The sequence below is a fragment of the Varanus komodoensis genome, unplaced genomic scaffold (genome assembly GCF_004798865.1).
Source record: "Varanus komodoensis strain SLA01 unplaced genomic scaffold, ASM479886v1 scaffold5, whole genome shotgun sequence".
In the NCBI taxonomy this organism is placed as follows: domain Eukaryota; kingdom Metazoa; phylum Chordata; class Lepidosauria; order Squamata; family Varanidae; genus Varanus; species Varanus komodoensis.
In genome coordinates, this window is record NW_025336087.1 from 52,269,679 (window position 1) to 52,289,993 (window position 20,315).

General features: G+C 42.9%; 1 protein-coding gene across 3 annotated transcripts; it reads right to left on the minus strand.

Moving 5' to 3' along the window:
* Positions 1–3,432: 3,432 nt before the first annotated feature.
* Positions 3,433–12,762, minus strand: PLGRKT (plasminogen receptor with a C-terminal lysine). Of its 3 annotated transcripts, none has more exons than XM_044446893.1 (5): positions 12,695–12,762; positions 10,904–10,990; positions 7,776–7,906; positions 5,661–5,770; positions 3,433–4,340 (listed from the first exon to the last, which is right to left on the minus strand). In XM_044446893.1, exons 2-5 carry the CDS (start codon positions 10,982–10,984, stop codon positions 4,219–4,221), a joined length of 444 nt encoding a protein of 147 aa, XP_044302828.1. In that variant the 5' UTR covers positions 10,985–10,990; positions 12,695–12,762; the 3' UTR covers positions 3,433–4,218. The 3 variants fall into 3 exon arrangements, with proteins under 3 accessions (XP_044302828.1, XP_044302827.1, XP_044302829.1); XM_044446892.1 differs by lacking the exon at positions 12,695–12,762 and adding an exon at positions 12,455–12,574; XM_044446894.1 differs by lacking the exon at positions 12,695–12,762 and adding an exon at positions 12,281–12,358.
* Between the last annotated feature and the right edge of the window lie 7,553 nt (positions 12,763–20,315).

Sequence of the window (20,315 nt, forward strand, 5' to 3'; positions counted from 1 at the left end):
GGGATAGCACAGAAGCCAGGAAGCCGCCAATGACCAATTGGAGCAAAGGGAAGAGCAAATGGCCACCTGAGGAACTCTAGAGGGTTCAGTCCTGGGCCTAAGATTTTTCACCTGACATAGTGCATTGTCTGTCCTCCACCCAAACTGGTTTGAGATCATAAATCCTTCTGAGTTACAAAACAATAGAACAGAAAGTAACATTTAGAGCAGACCTGGGCATTGTACGGCCTGCGGGCCACATCCGGCCCGATGGCTGACCCTGACTGGCCCGCATGAGGTCACTGGCAAAGTAAAAGTCAATGCAAATATATATCGTCGTAATATGGATGCAAGCAATACAACTGCACTGCTTTTATTTTGAAGGATCTGCTAAATTGAATTGAATTTATTGCTTTTCATGTAATGTTAATGTTTTTGTGAATATTCATTAAATAGTGTTGTTCTGTGCTCCACATTTTCATTGTATCACTGTAATGTTTCATTTACTGTTTTTATAGAGCTATATATTGAGCAGAGCTGTAAGTGTATTGGTCCGGCCCTTAACAACTGTCAAAGTTTCTCATGTGGCCCCATAGGAAAATTAATTGCCCACCCCTGATTTAGAGTATAGATTCTGCATACTTTCTTCTGATAACTGGACATTTTTCATTCCGATTTCCACTGGAGTAGTGAACAGTGTTATGGCACTTAATGCACTAATACATTATGGAACAACACTTTGTGGACAGTCAGCCTAATCAGATGTATTTTTTCCTCAATAAGCAGGCAAAAACACGTAGTGTTTTGCAAACATATCCCCCCTACACACCCCTTTCCACATTTTGTTCTGTGGAGCCTGATGAGGAAATGAATTCAATTAGCATTGCTACCTGTTGATATACACAAGATATTCCACACTGTGAAGGTGCAAAATAGTTTTATTATGGCACACAAGTAAACAAAATCAAGCTGGCACTTTTTAGTTGCAGAAATATTTAACCAATTCAGTACAGTGGTACCTTGGCTCACGAACGCCTTGGGTCACGAACAAATTGGGTCACAAACAAAAATTTCTGAAAAAATTTGACTTGGGTTGCGAACACAGCTTTGGGTGGCGACCAAGATCACAGCCATCTCCCCCCCCCCCCCCCCCCCCCCCCCACAGCCCTGAGTGGGGAGATGGCCATGATCACAGTTCCGTTTGTGCAGGGAAGGCGTGTGTGATCAGAGGCATGCTGCTGCAGGAAAGACGAGAGCAGCAAAGCAGAGCCGCGGGGGAGATGGCTGAGATTCCACCTGTCTTTCCTGCAGCAGCGTGCCTTTGATCAGGCACGCCTTCCCTGCACGAACGGAACTGCAATCGCTGCCCTCTCCCCACCCCCAGTGCACCATCTCTCCCTCCCCCAGTGCGCCTTCAATCATGCCCGTCTCTCCCCCCCACCCCCCAGCGCGCTGGGATGACGGGCGCGATCTCGGTTGTGCTGGGGGGGGGGGCTGGGAGATGTCTGCGCTTGTGCTTGTGGGGGGGCAGGGAATGGCCGCAATCTTTGTTGTTGTCACTTTGTTTCACATTTTTCTCATTTAAAAAATGGTAACAGAACAGATTAACCTTATTTACATTGAACCTTATGGGGAAATTTAACTTGGCTCACAACCAATTTGGGTCACGACCAGAGTCCTGGAACGGATTAAGTTCGTGAGCCAAGGTACTACTGTACTTCATAGAAGCAACTTTGGCAGGAATTACAGCCGCAGGTCTTCTTGAGTCTTTTTCAGCTTTGGACATGTGAATCCTACAATATTTGCACATTCTTCCTAGAAAAATGGCTCCAGATCTGTCAGGATGGATGGCCACCAGTCTTTCAAGTCTTGCCACAACTCTTAAAGTCTGGGCTATCCTAAGGCATCCAGGTATTTGCTTTTAAACCACTCTCGTGATACTTTGTATGGTTAGGTCATTGTCTTGCCAGAAGAATGACAAGGAAACAGAATGTAACAGGCTTCTCTCTAGAATTGCTTTGTGTTTGGCCCCATCTGTCTTTACCACAGCAGAGGAAGTGGACTCTCTTGATGAACTGTACTGCAGCAGTTTCATACTGAAATCTTGTCTTGAAGTTACTTTGCCCTCCAGCCCATCCTGGGCAATGCCACTTCCCTCTGGCGGAAGCAAATATTGCAGCTGGAAAGTGGTCAGTGCTGCTCTCTGGAGTAGCTGCCTGCCCAACGCCGCACCCCTCGGACCCCTCGGAGTGAGACACCAGAGAGGCTCTGCCGTGAACCCTCCTGGGTGCTTTCCTGCAGCAACCGAGGCTGACGTGGCTCTCTGGAGTCATCACTGCAGTTGTCATTCTGGAGACTTCACACACGAGGTGTGTGAAGTCCAGAAAGAGCAAGTTCTCATGAGCAGGTTCTCATGGGCAGGTTCTCTCCAGAGAGCCACACCAGCTGTTTTGCTGCTGTGGTAATGGTGCTCCTCACTCTAGCAATACTATTATGGGGCCTAATAACACCATCTACAATATTAGGGGTGCATAATACCTGCCCATCTTCCAGTGTGATACACCCCATCAATTGGCATCAATGCCCAACTGAATTTTACATCGGACAAACCAACCACTCTGCGCAAAAGAATAAATGGCCACAAATCTGATGTTAGAAATGACTGCACTAAGAAACCATTAGCTGAACCATTAGCTCCACCCTTTACCGTGAATGAAGATACTCTGCTATGGACTGCAGGATGGCCATTCTTGAACGAAGAAGCTGCAAAGAAAAAGTTCAGCATGAAATTCCTGAACTTCACATCTTACCTCTCCTTCACACGCCCATAGGATTCAACAAAATCATCAGTCATTTAAGAGCCACTATATTAATACTTCATTTATGTATTAGATGTCTATCCTGTGTTATTCTTTTGAAGAACTCAGAGCAGCTTACATCATTCTCCTCCTGTTGCTGCTCTCAGTCTGTGCTTGTATGTGCAAAGTATGAGAAAATGGCAAGGTACACTTTGAACTATTTTTATTATATATCCTGCCTTTTTCCATCTAAGGAACTCAAGGTGGCTTATGTAATTCTTCTCCTGCTCTCAGTCTTATCCCCCGCAAAAACCCCACCCTGTGAGGTAGGCTGGGCTGAGAGTCTGTGACTGGCCCAAAGTCACCCAGTTGGCTCCATGGCTGAGTGGGGACTAAAACGCAGATTGCCTGAGTCCCAGACCTGCGTTCTTAATCGCCACACCACACTGGTTTCCATTTTGCAACAAAGACTAAGGATTTATGGGATTTCATGCTAAATATTACAGGAATGATTACTGACAAGAAAGCCTGTGAGTGTTTACACACTTACTTGAAAAAGTGCAATTAAACTCTGGGGCTTCATCTCAAGTTGATACACATTGTATTTCAGTGTAAGACAACAAGTAGCATGGAAAAACAATCAATTGAGCGATTATTGGTATTAAATCAGTTTTATTTTACAAATCATTACATTTATACAATATTTTTCAAAATCTCTGCTCTGAGCCAGCTAGGGTGCTATGCATGCACATTTCTTCTCTGCACTTTCAGGAACTGTCCATGATTAGCCCAATTAACAAAAAAACCCTAAAACATTGTTAAATGTACACAAAAATTTACAATTTTGCCCACCAATAGGAGAATAAGGATATAGATTTAGCATCCTTACTTATCTTTCTTGCCAAGAAGCTGATGTTAGCTACTTTAGCTAAAAAGTAGCTTAGAAAGTGTGGGCACCATCACAATATGGATGCCATGGAGGAACCATATAACTGGTGTTCTGTAGTGTGGCCAATAACATTATTTACTACTGAAATAGACAACTTGTTCATGAACTCAAGTGTACGCAGCAAGGGTGGGGGAGGGTCTGATCCTCAGAGCATAAAAACACTCTTTTGAACCCACAAAATTCTGCTCAAACAAAACACGAAGAAGCCAATTGCTACAAATCACCTCTAATTCCGGTAACATTAGATCCCCCCCCCCGCCAATAATTTCCATCCCAATACATAAAAGCCCCACTGTTCACACTCATAAAACTTGACACTATATTCTTATTCTTCTATTAACGGACAAAATTTTAAGAGAATAAGAATATAGATTTAGTATCCTTACTTCTCTTTCATTAGCTACTTTAAATGGTTCCATGCATACACTGCTGGATCAACAATATGATTAGAAATAGCAATTTTTAGTCTTGGTGTAGTGCTTTGTGACAAAATTATTTTTCAATAAAAAACTTGCTCTGTGCTCTTCTGGCTTTTTCAAGGGCGTCAAACGTGATGGGTCCTTTTGGCATGTCAAGCATAGTATTCTCTGTGTCAAGTATGTTCTCCGCTTCACCTTGAAGGAAAAAGTAGATGTGTGTATATCTATTTGCATTTAAACTGATATTAACTCTGCTTTATTTAAGACAGGAAACCTAATCTTTTTGAGCCTATCTACACATCTGGATGTTTGAGAAAGTGTGGGCACCATCACACTATGGATGCCATTGGGGAACCATATATGGTGTCATGAGGTGTGGCCAATAACAACATTTACTACTGAAATAAAATCCCATTTCACAGATAGCCAACTGGGGAATCTAAAAAACATGTAACTTGCCCATATACTCAAGTGTACCCAACAAGGGTGTGGGAGTCTGATCCTCAGAGTATAAAAACTCTTTTGAACCTGCTCAAATTCTGAACTGAAATGGAATTGAAATTGAAAATTCTGCTCAGACAAAACACAAAGAAACCAATTGCTACAAATCACCTCTAAGTCCGGTAACATTAGATTACATGCCCCCCCCCACAATAATTTCCATCCCAATACATAAAAGCCCAACTGTTCACACCCATAAAGGTAGACACTCCCCTCTCCTTTAGGTTCATCCTCCTAAAACACAAACATACAAATACACATCACCTCATCTTTCTGACACACATGTATACCCCATCCATTCACAGATATTCTGTTCATCTATTGCTTGAGGCACATACAATCTCTCCTTCCGCCCAACCTCCAAATTCACTTCCCAGCCACATCCCCCAAAGGCTGCTTTCCACTTTCCTCCTTAACCTCCTCTCCACCCTGGCTTTCAAAGTTACCCCAAGTTTTCAACTAACTTCTCTAATATTCCCTGCTAAGCTTTTCTAGTTACTCCCTTCCTCTTGCTACCCTTCCTGCTGGCCTTCTCAACTCTCCACTGACTTTGCTACTGCTCTTCCAATTTTCTACTATCTTACTCAGAGCCTCACTGGCTTTTCCCAACCCTTGGCTTCCCTAGTCCCTTTTAACCTTCTAAGTACCCTGCCTATCATGCTCAGCTCCACACCGACACCCCCATCCCAACCTTACTAGGCAGTAATACCTGGGTCCACCCCTCCCCCCAATGGCTGAACACACTGCAGAATGACACCTAGGCCTGCAGCTACATAGCTCTTAATTACCTAAATATCATCTCTGGCCCATATGGGAAAATAAAGATGGCACTGGTTGGAGGACAGAATTTTGCTCTGAAACAATTTCAACCACCAGTAAGGAATTATAAGGGGGACGGAATCCTCAGAAAGGGTTGGGCAACTTGACAGATTCCAATTGAATGGTTTTAGGGGCATTGGCAGCCTTAAGCATTATATTGTCAGCTCCAGATTTAAGGTATATACAAATACTTACTTTTCATTCTTTGTAGAAGTGATCCATAGCCCATATCATACTGATAGGCAAGTATAAAACTTAAGGGAATCATTGGAAGGAACAGCTGTGGCTTCTTTTTTTTAACTGCCCTGTTTATTATAAAAAAAGACTTGTAAATAATATTCAAAAGCTTCAACCAAAATGATAATATATGTTAGGTATTATCCTAATATTATGATTTCTTAATGTGAACACAAGATAGATTATATGTCAAACGATCTCTCCTTCAAGATATGCCAGGCCTTAAGACTGGCATGTTTTAGGTATTTATTGAATATGCATCTGTTAGCCTTGGCTTTGGTTAGCCATGAGCTATTTTTATACCTGCCTCATACTATTTTGTGTGTGTGTGCATTTATTATTTTATACATATGGAAATATTTATATTCATCTCATTTAAAACACACACACACACATCAAGTTCTTTAGTTTTCATTCCAATTTAGAGTAAGTGTACAAGTGAGTGAGAGAAATAAAGCAAGGTTATATGTTCCTAAGTTTCTGCTGATTAAATAAATTTCTGTTAGTAGTGCTTAGAGTCATCACACCAGTTGAGTTCCTGTATCGTGACAACCAACCCTGCAGGTTTTTTTCCAATGGTTGTGCCTGAAAGACAAAATCCCCCATGTTGCCCCTCTCATGTTAGCAGCCGGGCAAGACGCAGCTGGTTGGCGGCAACGATGCCAAATCACAGGCTGCAGTGGACGCCACTCCCCTCGTGAAAGCAGCCAGGAGAGAAGCAGCCGGGTCCCGGGAGCAGTGTCCAGCTGAGGACTGCTTGCTGCGACAGTGTTGCCGCCCTTGTGTCAGCAGCAGGGCATGATGCAGCGGGGGGCGGCAGCACTGGTGACCCCCTTCTTTGCTCTGGCTTACTTGGGTTGGAGACACCCCTCTCGCAAGTCAAAGCAAGAAGTGGAACAACTGGGCACTGCCGCCGCCGCCACCCAGCCACATCTCGCCTCTGCTGCTAGCTCATTCCTGCCCACAAGGAGCTTGTGGGAGGAGTAGGGTGAAAATCAGTTGGGTGGTGCTGCTCCTTTCCACAGTGCTGCCTAGCAGAATCTTGCCCTTGCTGATGGCTCCTCTGCAGGCACAGGAGCTTCACCCTGGTGACTGAAGAGCTGCATAAGGCCCACCGCACAGCAGCCTCTTGCCACTCCTGTTCATGTGGGGGCAGCAGCAGGGGAATAAACGGAGCAGTGCTCTTCCCTCAGCGCCAAACAGCTGATCATCTGCTCTTGTCCCAAAGAACAACCTTAGGGCAGTAGAGTAGGATGACGCCTCTGGCAGTTGCACCAAATGGCAGCCGCCAGTGGTACTCTCTGGTTAGCTGCTTGACAAGGGTAGCAATGGCCGGTTCTTGCCAAGCAGCTCTATGGTTCTGGCCTCAGTACCACAACTGGTCATGCATTCCAGTTTGGATGACACAACTAGTAAATCATGGCACCAAGAAACCACAGAACATTGTTTCTGTTTGTGTTTTCTCAAAGCCAAGCATACCATGAAATATTGACTGGGTTCAAATGACACAGCAGACCCACAAAGGTAGAAAAAACCACCATTGCTTGTGGTGTCATGCGAACCTTCCTACTATGGTCAGCTGGTCAGCTAATTCACTGACCATCAGATATGAATTAGCAAGTCTATGCTTCAGCTAAATGGTTAGCTATGGGGTTCTTTCCAAATGTTCAGATTATAGCACAAGCAATGTGACATGATTACTCAGTTTTTGCAAAGGATCTGTCCTGGACCTCTTTATTGAAAATGTCAGATTACAATCTCAATGATCACAATGCAGATGAGGTATTTTAACAGGTGAGGGTGGATGCTAGTTCCGTGGTTGGCACTGCTGTGAAATGAAACAGCTAATAGAATGCAGGTGCTATATTGTTAGGGTTTGAACCATTTTTAAAATTCTCATTGTTTTCTTCAATTTTTCTATAAACTGAATACTTACACCACACATGATCTACATACCCAATAAGTGGGTTTGTATTTGTTAGTTAGTGTAGAGTGAACACAATAGGGGAAAAAAAGAAAGCACAATAAAGAATTATATCTCATTTGCTGTGCTCGGGGGGGGGGGTTGCATACCCAACTGTTACGCCCACAGCTGCAAGTCCAAAAAATGTTCCAAAATACTTGAGAAACTCTCGTGTCCAAGCAATCTGCATAGCCATCTGTCTCTCTCGCATTTGATTCTGCATGAGGAGTTGTCTTTCCAGCTGGATGTAAAGAGAAAACAATTTTTAGTACTTGAATAGGTTTCCTACAGGACACTTGTCAGCACCTACGTAAGAGCTACATATTGGCACAATAATTTGTGAAAAATAGCAACATGTTCTAATATGTCAAAGTGGTACTGGATTCTTGAATACAGTGCAATTGTTTCAAGTACTGAACAAAACATTTTTCTACTTTAATCTTCCTTCGGATGACTTTCATCATGAGGATTTCAAATGGTGAACCTCTCTAATTAGCTTAAAGTGTAACAAGAGTCAGCCATGCTCCGGGTGCCGTAGCATTTTGTGCTTTAGATAGGTGGACAGGATAACTCAATATCCTTGGCAGAAAATGTGAGTGGTCAGGTAAGGAATGTTAAATTCAAGTAGGCGAGTTTTTAAAGATTGATAAAACTTGACAGTGTCTGACTCTGAACAGACGAGTCCAAATTGCTAGCCATAATGTCTGTCAAACAATTAATAGTGCAAGAATTGGGTTATCTACTGCCAAATGAATGGAGATCCTTCAATATTCTCTTCCTGTAGATGGATATGACAGAAAGGGGCAGTGAGTGAGTGAAATGATAGTTTTTGATTATGCTGGCAACTAGGAATCTCTCCCATGTAAAGAACCATATTTCCAAATAAAGGTGGTATAAAATATGCTAGATTTTGTCAAACTGGATGTCCTTCCTTCCTTAGTGACATTTTTCTGGAGAAAGTACATTCATCTGGACAGCCATCTGACTGCAATGGTGTAAATTGGTGTCCTGCAACAGCAGCGAGTTGGAAGGGGCCGAGAAGGCCATTGGGTCCAACTCTGTTCTATGATATTGCATGCTATAACTTTTCTTGCATCAGATGAACACAGCCACTCTTTTCTAAAGAATACAAAGGAATGTGGCTGTGATCACAGGTATTAAAAATTTAGAACTATAATGTACATGTACATATTTACCTGGTTGTGTGTGTGTACTTGTAATGACAATTATTTGGAATTACTACTGCTGTACTAGGATTCAAAATAGTCACAGAAATATATAAAAAAGATGTAATCATTAACTAATACAAATTACACTTCTACATGATCCTAGCCAGTCTCAGAGCTTGGATGTTCTTTGAGATTATTGTATCTCAATTGCAAATTGCTTTTATGGTCCAGAACCTAGTCTTGTAGCCATCTTGTCATCCTATTAGATTACAGATTATTGTTAATAGATTACCAGACTACCCATATCCTCAATTATTATAGCAACCATAACCATTAATCCACAACAAGATACAGAAATACAATGGTTTGTACATACCTGCAGAGCTATGGGGCAATATCCAACAAAGTCATTGCACACTGAATCTTTATGTATAATACCATATCCTGTCCTATACAGTATAACTAGGCCCATAGTGTTTGTGGGTTGGATCCAACACTGGTGTTGTGCCATTGAAAAGATACCTATAATCCCTTTTGAATGTCCATAATTTCTCCTCCACCTTCCAAATCTTCTCTTGAGGATAAACAATAGAGGTATTATCTAAATTTGTATTCATGTTCCTTCATTTTTGTCAGTCATCTATGAGGTACTACTAACTGCAGATGACATATTCTCATTTCCTCAGATAAGAAGTTTTAAATTTCACAGGTTACACTCTCTCATGTCAAACACATAATTCCCTACCATTAGAAGTTATCACAATGTCACTGTCTAATGTCAGATGAAGCTAGCAGCTATGTGTGAAACCAGTGTAATTACTATGACATGATTCAGAGAGCCAGGAAACAGGAAACAACTAAGAAGGGCATATCTTCCATCCTAGTTGCAGCACCATCTAGTATGTTCAGCCATAATCCATGTGAAAAGCTTGTGTGAATATTAACAAATCACCCCTCCTTAATTATGCAGAGATAAACAATGCATAGCTGAAAATAACTTGAGTAATATGCAAATCATGCCACTTAAAAGTTGCATTCAGAGACTTACTCTAATCAAAATTAGCAATTGTCATTGGGTTCAATCTAAACACATACTGAGAATAGTCCCAGTGATACAAATGAGCTTGTTATATTTGCATTCCACTACTTACTACATTTCTATCTTATGCTTCTTTCAAGAGTTTCCCAACAATCCCGTGAAACATCAAATTAGTGCTTAATTAAAAAGCTCACAGTAAATGTCATTTTCTCCCTGTCTCTCTTAGCCTGTCTTAAATGGCATGGTTCTTCCAAAGCCACCACAGCACTTTGATTTCCTTGCAGGATACAATTATAGTAAATAATTATCAAGATTATTTTGAAAGGACACAAATGTTCTCTCAGTTGTATCTTCTGCACTTCTATCTCTGTGCCACTGAATCTTATACAACAGGCCATTCAAGCTCAAAGTTGTATGACTTTCTCCTTTAACAGGAAAGTTATATTCTGCATTATGGCTGGAAAGCAGCACAAACATCATGTAATATTTGTACATGTAGACAAGTGGAAAAGTCACTTAAAAGTGGTTTCACAGATTTCCTGTGATGAAAGAACAGTAGTGATTTGCCACACCTACAATTTAATGACTATTATATAAATATTTTACCAGTTCATAAAAATGCAGCCTTATTTTCATACAATGCCTTACAGAAATTTTTGTTTACTTAACTTGTGTGCCACAATAAAATACATTTTGCAATTCCACAATGTTGAACATCTTGTGCACATCACACGGTAATAATGTCAATTAAACTTATTTCAACTCCAGGTTATAACACAACAAAATATGGAACAGTCAAGAGGCGTGTGACTGTACTTTACTGTGTTTGCAAAAACAATAAATTACCCACTGCAAATTACCCTGAAGCCTATGGACAGAACAGGCCTGAAGTCTCAAATAACCACAGACATTCTCAAAATGCTTTAAAATGTAAATGATCAAAATCATACAGCAACCACTTTATAAAGCTCCAGAGTAATTATTTCTAAAAGTGTTATATTGGTAAATTTCCTGCAATGTAAACACCAACCTGAAGTCTAGAGTTCATAAGCATGAACTCTTGTTGAGTCTTTAGGTTTTCATTCATAGATTTTGAAAAGATGAATCCCATTTTGACCTACATAGAAACAGCAAATTTTAACAATAACAAGCATTGAATTGAGGCCAGGCGCAATTATACATACAGTACATCCACTCAAATCAGTGGAATTTGTCAGTCTGGATCCAACCTGTGGATGCAAATACCCCAAATATATTTCAGCTGGATTATTTCTTCCACAAACTAAGGCCTGAAATTAAAATGCACTGTTCTCGTAAAGACATAACTTTTGAGAATATACATCCACTAAAGACATAATGAGAAGAAATTGAAAAAAAATACCAAAATGACATCTTATCTAGCCATGGGGCAGGGAACAGTCCTGATTTGTTTTGAAGATAGAACTGTATAGATGGATACAGACTGGGAATTTAGTCTAAACAATGTCTTGTAATAGGAGTGGGAAAAGATAATTATTCTAAAAGAGTACAAGATGGTCTGACCAGGCCCAGTGAGAGACTCCCCAGCCAGCATGGCCATTTGCTGAGAAGTGTAGTTCAACATATTTGGAAGACACCATAGTAGGTTTTGGGGTGGCAGGCCCATGAGGAGGGATCCAAACTCTTCAAGAGCTTTCACTATTGGTGACTGAGATTGCAATTAAAATCGTTTCACTTTCACTTTTCCCACTGATTGCTTTTCACCATACTGTTGCAGTTAGTAGAGAAAAACTAGTTCAGCAGCACACTGGCGATCATAATTTATAGCAGTAATACAACGTTAGCAGAGGGCAAGAGGACAACTAGAGTGGTACCTTGGCTCACAAACACCTCAGTTCATGCCCAAATCCAGTCGCAAACAGAAATTTCATAAGATTTTGCCTCGGGTCATGAACTCGGCATTGGGTGACAACTGCAATCGTGCCAGTCTTCTCTGCACAAGTGTGATTGCGGTTGTGCTGGAGGTGGGGGAGGAGAGACAGCCGCAATCATGCTTGGGGGGGGGGAGACGGCTGCATTCACACCCGGCCTCCCTGCCCGAGCACGCCCATTATCATGCTCGTCTATGGCTATGGTTGTGCTCCTGCAAGGAAGACAGACGTGATCGCAGTCATGCTGGCGGGGGGGGGGGGGGGGATGGCCGCAATCTTTGTTGTTCTTTGTCACTTTGTTTCAAATTTTTGTGATTTAAAAAATGGTTACAGAACGGATTAACCTTATTTACATTGAACCTTACGGGGAAATTTGACTTGGCTCACGACCAATTCGGGTCGTGACCAGAGTTGTGGAACGGATTAAGTTCCTGAGCCAAGGTACCACTGTACTTTGGGAACCTCAGGTTACCTGCACAGGTTGCAATGAAAGATACCTGTGATTTGCTTTAGGTCTGGAGAGCTAAAATGCAAAAGCAGTCCTCCAATCCCCTCTCTCCAACTTACACCCTCCACACGTCCTTGGCTTTTACATTCCCTCCCACATTCTGATGGACGCCGTCCCTCCTTTCCTTCGCGTGTCGCTGACCTTCGAGCAACACGCCGCCTACCTTTAGCAATCCTTGCAAGCCACGCTACACTTCCCCGCACGTGCACCATGTTGTCCCGCCTTGCCTAGAGTCTTAATCCTGACTACAGCCAAGCAGCAACCATTCCTATTCCTATTCCTGCAACCAGCCCCTGAAACCGCCAAAATTCAAGCTAGATCCAGTCCCACCACTTCTGTCCCCCGCCCCTCCCTCGCTTAGATGCCCCTATTCAGCCCAGTCCCTCCCAGATCCGGCGCTTACTCTCCGGAATAGCACGAGCCCCCGGCGCTGCTTCGGGAGCGTTGTCGGTTGGCCACCGGAGCAAAGGACACAGCAATTTCCGGGCACAATGTTCTCTGATTGGCCGACAAGCGTCTTGCCCGAAGTTCATACAGTGGCAGCAAGTAACAAAGTGATTTTAAAGCAGATGGGGAAGCGGTTGAGAAGAGGAGAGAAAGAAGAGATAAGCGGACACACCTTTTGGTATTATTTCCACCAGCCCCTTACTTTTTGCATAAATATCCTGTGCAGGGGTTGGGAAGAGAGCCTGCACCTTTAACAGAGAAACCGTATGCACATTTCTTGGGAGCAAATCTCAGTTCGGGGGGGGAAGGAGCATCCGCGTCCCTTTTACCTTTAGCCTCCCCCACTGCTAGGAAAATGGTCCTTCCTCCCCCCGATTCGCTCCGAGGAATTCGGCGCTCACCGGAGAATCTGCGCCCTGCTGAAAGCTCGAAAAATACAGCGGCTTGCTTGAATGAAATAATCGTGGTGTGCGCGTTTTGCACACCAGGTGGGGCTGCTTCCATTCTAGGATCCCACACACCGCACATTGCTCGTAGAACACCCTGTCCTTGTTTTCATTGCTGCTGCATCTTTTTTTTTTTTTTTTAAAGCCTGATTCTACACCGCAGGCGGCTGTTCTGTGCCAAAGCGGGGTTATTGATCCGGCTGCTGCTGGAATGGTTATGCTTAAGTATATGACTCTCTGAGCTTCTCATCTATTCGACCTTTTTCTTCCGCACCAGAACTCTGGGTAGCACCAGTGTGTCTGCAGGAAATCCCCAAGCAGATCTTTGCAATAGCTTTGATGAGATACATAAATAACCACAGTCAAACTGAAATCAGGTTACCTAAAGAGAAGTTACCATTAAGTAATAGGTTTTACTTCCAGGAATGAATGTTTAGGATTACAGCCCTCATGTGACATTTCTAATTGGTTCCTTTGTCATGATCAGACCACATCCTGCTGAGATTTAGACTTAAAAGCGATTTTCCTCATCTGTGGGGGTAAGGAGAAGAGAACTTATGCAAATGGTCTGTTTCTGAAGGCTGATGGATCTTTATGGTTTCCAGAGGGCTCTTGGGGGGGATTCACCTGGTACACACAGATGATATGGGCAGTTGCTTGCTCCTGTTGATTCCCTCTGTGGTGTGCCTGGAGCTGAGAGCAATGAAACAAAACGGGACAGCTTGAGTGCAGATGGCCAAAAACTTCTGAAGGATGCAGTCAAGCCCTGATATTATGTACCTATAATGAAGTAGGTTTGAGGGCAGTGAGAGTGCCAAAGAAATAATATCTCATGGCACTAGTCATTCTTGTTTTTCCTGCCCAGCAGAGCGCTTTAGAGTCATCCAGGGCCTATTACATGCTGGCTCAAGATGCATTTTGGAGTCATCTGAGGCTGGCTGCATTACATTTGCTCGAATTTTATCCAGGATAAAATCTTTTGTATCTACCAGGTCTTAGACTCAAGGTTAAAACGACTGAATCAGGCAAGGAAATATAGAGCATAACCTGGTCAAGTTTCCTTGCACCAGTTCCAGTTCATACAGCTCAAGGATATTGACAAAGTGCTTGGACAGGTTTGTGCACCCACAATTATACTGTCTAGCAAAAGTTAGCAGGGAAGGGCCAGCCAGCTGGGCCATGGCAGTGATCACTGTATCCTTATGAGAGAGAGTGGTCCCATACCACCTGAAATGGGGGGTGATGAGGCCACTCCTAAAGAAACCCTCTCTGGACTTAGAATATCTTAATAATTTTAGCAGGTAGTGAATCCCTTTCCTGGGCAAGGTTCTTGAATGTGTGGTAGCGGCCAGCTCCTGGTGCATTTGGATGAAATGGATCACCTGGATTATTACATGGATCTATTTCAGCTAGGCCAGGTTTTGGCAATTAAGCAGCATTGGTTGACCTGCATGATGACCTGTGCTGAGAGAGAGATGGGGGGGAGTGTGACCAGGTTGGTATTGCTGGGTCTTTCACTGGAGAGCTGTCAGACAAAGGAGAACCATTGCCTTGTACAGCATGGTGATACTGGAAGAGATGGGTGAACACAAAGAGAACTTCCTATGTACAACTGGATCCAGTGCTGCTCCTGAACATTCAGGTGGAGGATGTATGTGGAGAGGACTGTTTTCTAGCAACTCCCAACTAGTTTGCTACTGCATCCTTTCCTGACGTGGACCCAGTTATCCAGTTAATGTCCTAATCAGCTCTAAGCCTGACTACTGTAATGCATGGAGTTGCCTTAAAGGTAGTCAGAAAACTTCAGCTGTTCTGGAATGGGGCCACCAGGCTCCTGTATCAGGTTAGGAGTTTGTACAATAATATGCATCAGTTTCATTTGCTGTTGATTTGTTTTCAGGCTCAATTTAAGGGGTTTGATTCTGAGCTTTAAAGTACAAAGTGCTCTGGAGTCAGAATATCTTCAGAAATGCCTCCATATATATGAACTTGCTTGTGGCTTTTATTTCTCTATTGAAGCCCCCTTTCCTCTCCTTGTGCCATTGGAGACATGACAGATGTACATGAGGGACAGCGGCTTTTTGGCTGTCATTTGCATATTACAGAATAGCCTCTTTAAAGTGTGCATGCGCTACAGCACCACCCAGTTTCCAGTAAAGGTAGTGTTATTGTAGTGAGATTTCATACTTTTTAAAAAGGATGTCTCAGTAGTTATTCTTCTGCTGCATTTTTGTCTTTGAAGCTGCTTTTATTAAATATTATTCCTTTGTTTAGGTAATTTCCTTATTTGTTTAAAAATAGGCTTTAAATCAATAAAAACAAAACCTAAGGGTCAAGAAAGGAGATTATAGGCACTGAGTTTCACATACCGATTGGAATTGTTAGGGAAGAAATGCAGATAAAGCTTATTGATGTGAATAAAATGCTGTGTGGTGTGTTTGGTATGGGGTTTAGAGTTGTGCTCAGCACCCGTTTTGAGAAAGAGCGTAGATGTATTGAGGAAAAGAACTTTGCCCAGAGGAAACTCGGGGAAATACCATGTTCTGTTCAGCTGGGAGCATCTGATACTTTTATAACAAGAAAGGAGATATTTAGTACCTCTTCAATCAATTCAGGAGTTCGCAGCCACAGTAAAAAGTATCTAGTTAAGTGGCTGCGCGTGGACAGAGTGTGCAACCAATCAGAAGCACAGAAACCAGTTACAAAGTGCCAATCCTTCCCCAAAGTAGTCGGACAGGTTTTTCTGAATGATTTCAGAAGCTGCTGTATTTACATGCTAGACAGACATAGAAGGCAGTTCAAGTGTTATGAATTTACTGAACTGACATGTCAATCAGTGATATTTTCCATCCTATTGTATGCATCGCTGGCCAATTTTCCGTATTGTTTTGTGTATGAAGTCATCTAGATGCCACCAAAATGTCATCTGAAGCCAAATACTCTGTACCTGTGTACGTGACTGAGAGGCTATAACACTCTTTGTACATTTTCTTCTGGTACTTTGTGGAGGCTGGAACGTCTACCCGGTAGTGTGCTGTTGTAACTGCTGGGGCCTGGGAGATCTCACTAATAAACCACAGAAGTTCAAGGTGATCTGATCTTCCCTATTATTCCTGCCATTGGTTCTCTGGGTCCCGACAGAACTAACCAAAATATTTCTGTTTGAAAGCTTCTGGTTAAGTATTAATAAGTAAAGAGTACTTTTGGGGAAGAATGATTTCACAGGGTAATGCTTTTTCTCCTTCCTTTCAGTTTCTGGCTGATGTTGCCAGTAATGTGTTCAAATTCTGGGCAAGAATCTTCCTTAAAATGACTTCTTGTTTCTTGGCTTCTTGTGAAATGTTTTGCATTGCATAGTTACTTAGAAATTAATAAAAAGTAGCATGATCCAGCAAAACCTAAGCAATTTTTAAGCTATGACACTTTAGTGGGAGTAGGGCCTTTTTGCTGTTTGCTGAGTAAACATGCATAGAGTCAGGGACTCAGTTGCAAGCTTACTTCCAAGTAAATCCTGCTGGACTTCGCTCTTTGGGGGTTTCTTCTTTCTAAAAGTGCAAAGTATGCTTGTTTTACTCCTTGTACAACCCTAACGATGCCCTGTAGCTGAGAAAATTGCCATAATTATCTTCACACAGTAAACTTATTGTTGTAAGCTGCCCCGAGGCTTGGGCGAATGGGGCGGCATAAAAATGCTTTAATAAATAAAAATAAAAAAAATAAACAAAACATCACTTTTTCTTACCGTTGATGGATCCAGAATGTTAGTGATCGGATCAACATGATGGCATTTTTGCAGAATAACTTTGTGTGCTATGGGACAAGATATTTGTACAACATAAAAAACCTGTCATGCTATTGTTGTGTCTTGCAAAGCTGAATCAGTTTTCTCAGGGTGGCTTGCCCAAGCGTAACAAGCCACCCAAACAACCCATGGGCTGGCCTAGGGGCTGTTGTACCCACATTGAGCTGTTGTGTCATGTGAACCCAGAAGAATGACCCCATTGTGATTACTGGGAATTAGCCATAGAGTCCATTGCCAGTGCAAGCTGCCCCTCTCCATAGTGTTCAAGCAGCACCCAAGGGCAGCTTGCGTTGGCTTTTCCTACCCTTTACTGCGCTCACAAGCTGCTTTGGACTGCTACGGCCTTTTTTCTCTTTATTTTTTTCTTCTAGGAGATGGTGAAAGCTGTAGGCAATCCCTTCAAAGTGGCTGAACAGTACCTTGGAGGGTTGCCAAACCTTTAAAAAAATAAAATTATACCAAAAAATTGCCAAAAAATGCTTTAAAATTTGTGAAGAATGCTTTTTCAAGCACCTAGATGCTTGGATGGGAACTAATTGAAATGTTGTGGGGAGCTGAGGATTTGTGTGCAAAGAGGGGGATACATCTCTCCAAAGCCATTTTTCATGCTCAGTTCTTTTGGCAGGTTGGTTTCTCTTAATCATCTTTTCACAGCTGTTAACCAAACGGGGGTTAAAAATATTACTGGAGCCTCTTCTTGGGAACAGACACTCCCTAGGACATTGTTCCAGTTGAAGCTTCAGTTATCCACAGCTGTACAACTGTGTTGTGCCTAAATTTAAAACATAAAATCCGTTTCTGTTTTTGTGCATTTTGCTTAAATAGCGGTCCCTCCAAAGGTGCTGCTAGAGCACTTTGAAGGGACTGTTTGTAGCTGTCAAAATGGAGAGTGTGAAAACTGGCTTGACAGCTGCCAAAAAAGAAAAAGCCACCGCAAGCCTGAAATAACTCACAATGACAGCTTGGTACAGGAAGCAGCTTATTCCTCCAGTGTTCCCTGGAATACCTGTGGGAGGACCAATGGGGGAAGAGGAGTGAGTGAGAGGCCCAAGAAACCACAAGGAGCCCCGTCAACAGTCAGGCTCTCTGTGGGCCGGTAACAGATGTTACTGCAAATGCTCATGTGTACATGAGGAACATGTACTTTTCAGACCTTTAATAGTCTCAACATGCCACAGAGAAGCTTCCAGGAGGAATCAGTACTTACACAAGAGACCGTTGCAGAACTGAGTATGTGCTTTTATTACAAAACAACAGCACATGATTTTAATGCACGAAATTTTACAAAAAATGCAAACACCCTCTTCAGATCAGATTAGCAATTGGTGAACTTGAAGGGAAGATGGGGAAAGGAGCCCTGTGACAAACATGGAGGAGGAAAGCATGAGGTATGATACACAACCTGTTTAGATGTGAAGGAGCAGGAGATGGCAGCATGCCTCTTCCTGAGCCTGATGGGAAGATTGTAGAGGAAAAGGAAAGTGAAATGAAGATTCTACCTTTCCTAAGGTGGAGGGGTGGTTCTTCTGGGGATTGCATGGATAATAAAATAGTCTTGCCACCAGGACACTAAAATTTCTTCCAGGTGAAGCCCTGCCAAGGTGTGCATTTCACTGTGGATCCCTGTTTAAACCAAAGGTAAAATAAACAGAGCAAGGAGAGGTACACTAGGCAGAAGAGGGCAGCTGCAGGGACAGGAGCTAACTAGGAAAGTGTTGAAAAAAGCTTGGGTTAACATCAGGGTTGGCATCCTCAGAACCATACAGACTGAACCAACAATTTCTAGTAGTAGATTAGATATACAAGATTAGATAATGAAGAGGTTTTCCAAGACTGAAGAGGAGAAGGCTAGCATGAATGCTAAAGGGGAGGGATTGATTGTTAATGGTGCAGATTCCTTTGGCAGTGCTTCAGGCTAGGGTTTTTCCTTCGGGGCTCTGGATTGGTTGGGATGTGCCCAGGTGGCTTGATTAGGTCAGGTCAGGTATGGGTAACCTCCCCCATTAAATGTGTAGCTCTGGTGGCAGCAAAAATTATACAGACTTGGTACGGATACAAGGTCTCCTGGAAACACACATCTTGCATTCAAGCAAGATCACACTTCTAGGAGCACAATTCTGCCACCAAGCAAGGCACTTACTTCCTGGGCGCTTCATTCCCTTGCAAATTTCCCATGATTTTTGAAACAGCAGGAGCAAATTTGGGAAAGCAGCAGGGGGTCCAGGACACTTCCATGGGGTTAGACTTTTGGGCTAAGTAATTAAAAAGCCTTTGTATTTGAAGTCTCACACTGCTAGGCATACTTGGTGATACATCTGCCTGGTGTATCAGCAAGTACACATTTTAACTTTCTTTTCCTGACTGTTTCCAAGGTTCCTGGTTGAAATACAGATCTGAGGTCAAAATGCTAGGATACTACTTAGAGACTTCCCAACACCGGGGAGTACGCTGTTCCCTCACAGTGTATGGATGGAGCAGCAGCTTCCCACTTGCCCAGTAGCCCCAGAAGGAGAGGACTGAACACAGGAGAGGACAAGGGAATCGGCTGCACCAACAGAAGTGAGTAGAAGGTGTTCAAACACTCTTCAAAACATGGAGCCAGCACTGCAAAAAACATTGCTAGCTAAGGCAGTGGCTTTCAACCTTTCCATAGCTGGGGACTGGTAAAAACAGGAAAACCACCTTGGGTACTGCTGAGACAGAAACAAAAAGCACCATACACATAATACAGTATTCTCTGTATTAGTTTTCAAACACAATACCAAAAAGAATGAAAAAACTCGAAAACACCTGGAAACCGAGCAACAAAAAATACTAACGAAAGAACAAAATACCGAAATTGGCACAGTGTGGCTTCTAGCTGGCTCCCATTGAGTTGTGTCTCCACTCCCTGGCCCCCTGGATGGCACCAGCGCAAACACGTTGCAAACTGAGGAAGAGGTGGTGGAGCACAGCCAGTCCCCACGCTGGTCTGTGGCAAACAGGATGCAGCCCCCCCACGGACTGGCAGGAAATCTCCCCTGGTCCGCATACTGGTGGTTGAAAACCACTGAGCTAAGGAACTGCCTGCCTGAACTACACATATGACAATCATATTTAATTTCCATATAGTTAAGAAGCTCATGTGTGTTGAATGTGCTGGGCCGGCTTCCCCAGATGTGTCATGACTATAGATCCCATCACCGTAACTAGCATGCCATGCTGCCGGAATGATAGGGGTTGCAATATGACAATCTGGTGTGGCCAGGTTGAAGAATCTGCTAATTTCTACCCTCCGATTCAGCCATTAGCTACCCAAAATGACTACAAATGTTTCTGTGTTTGTGTTG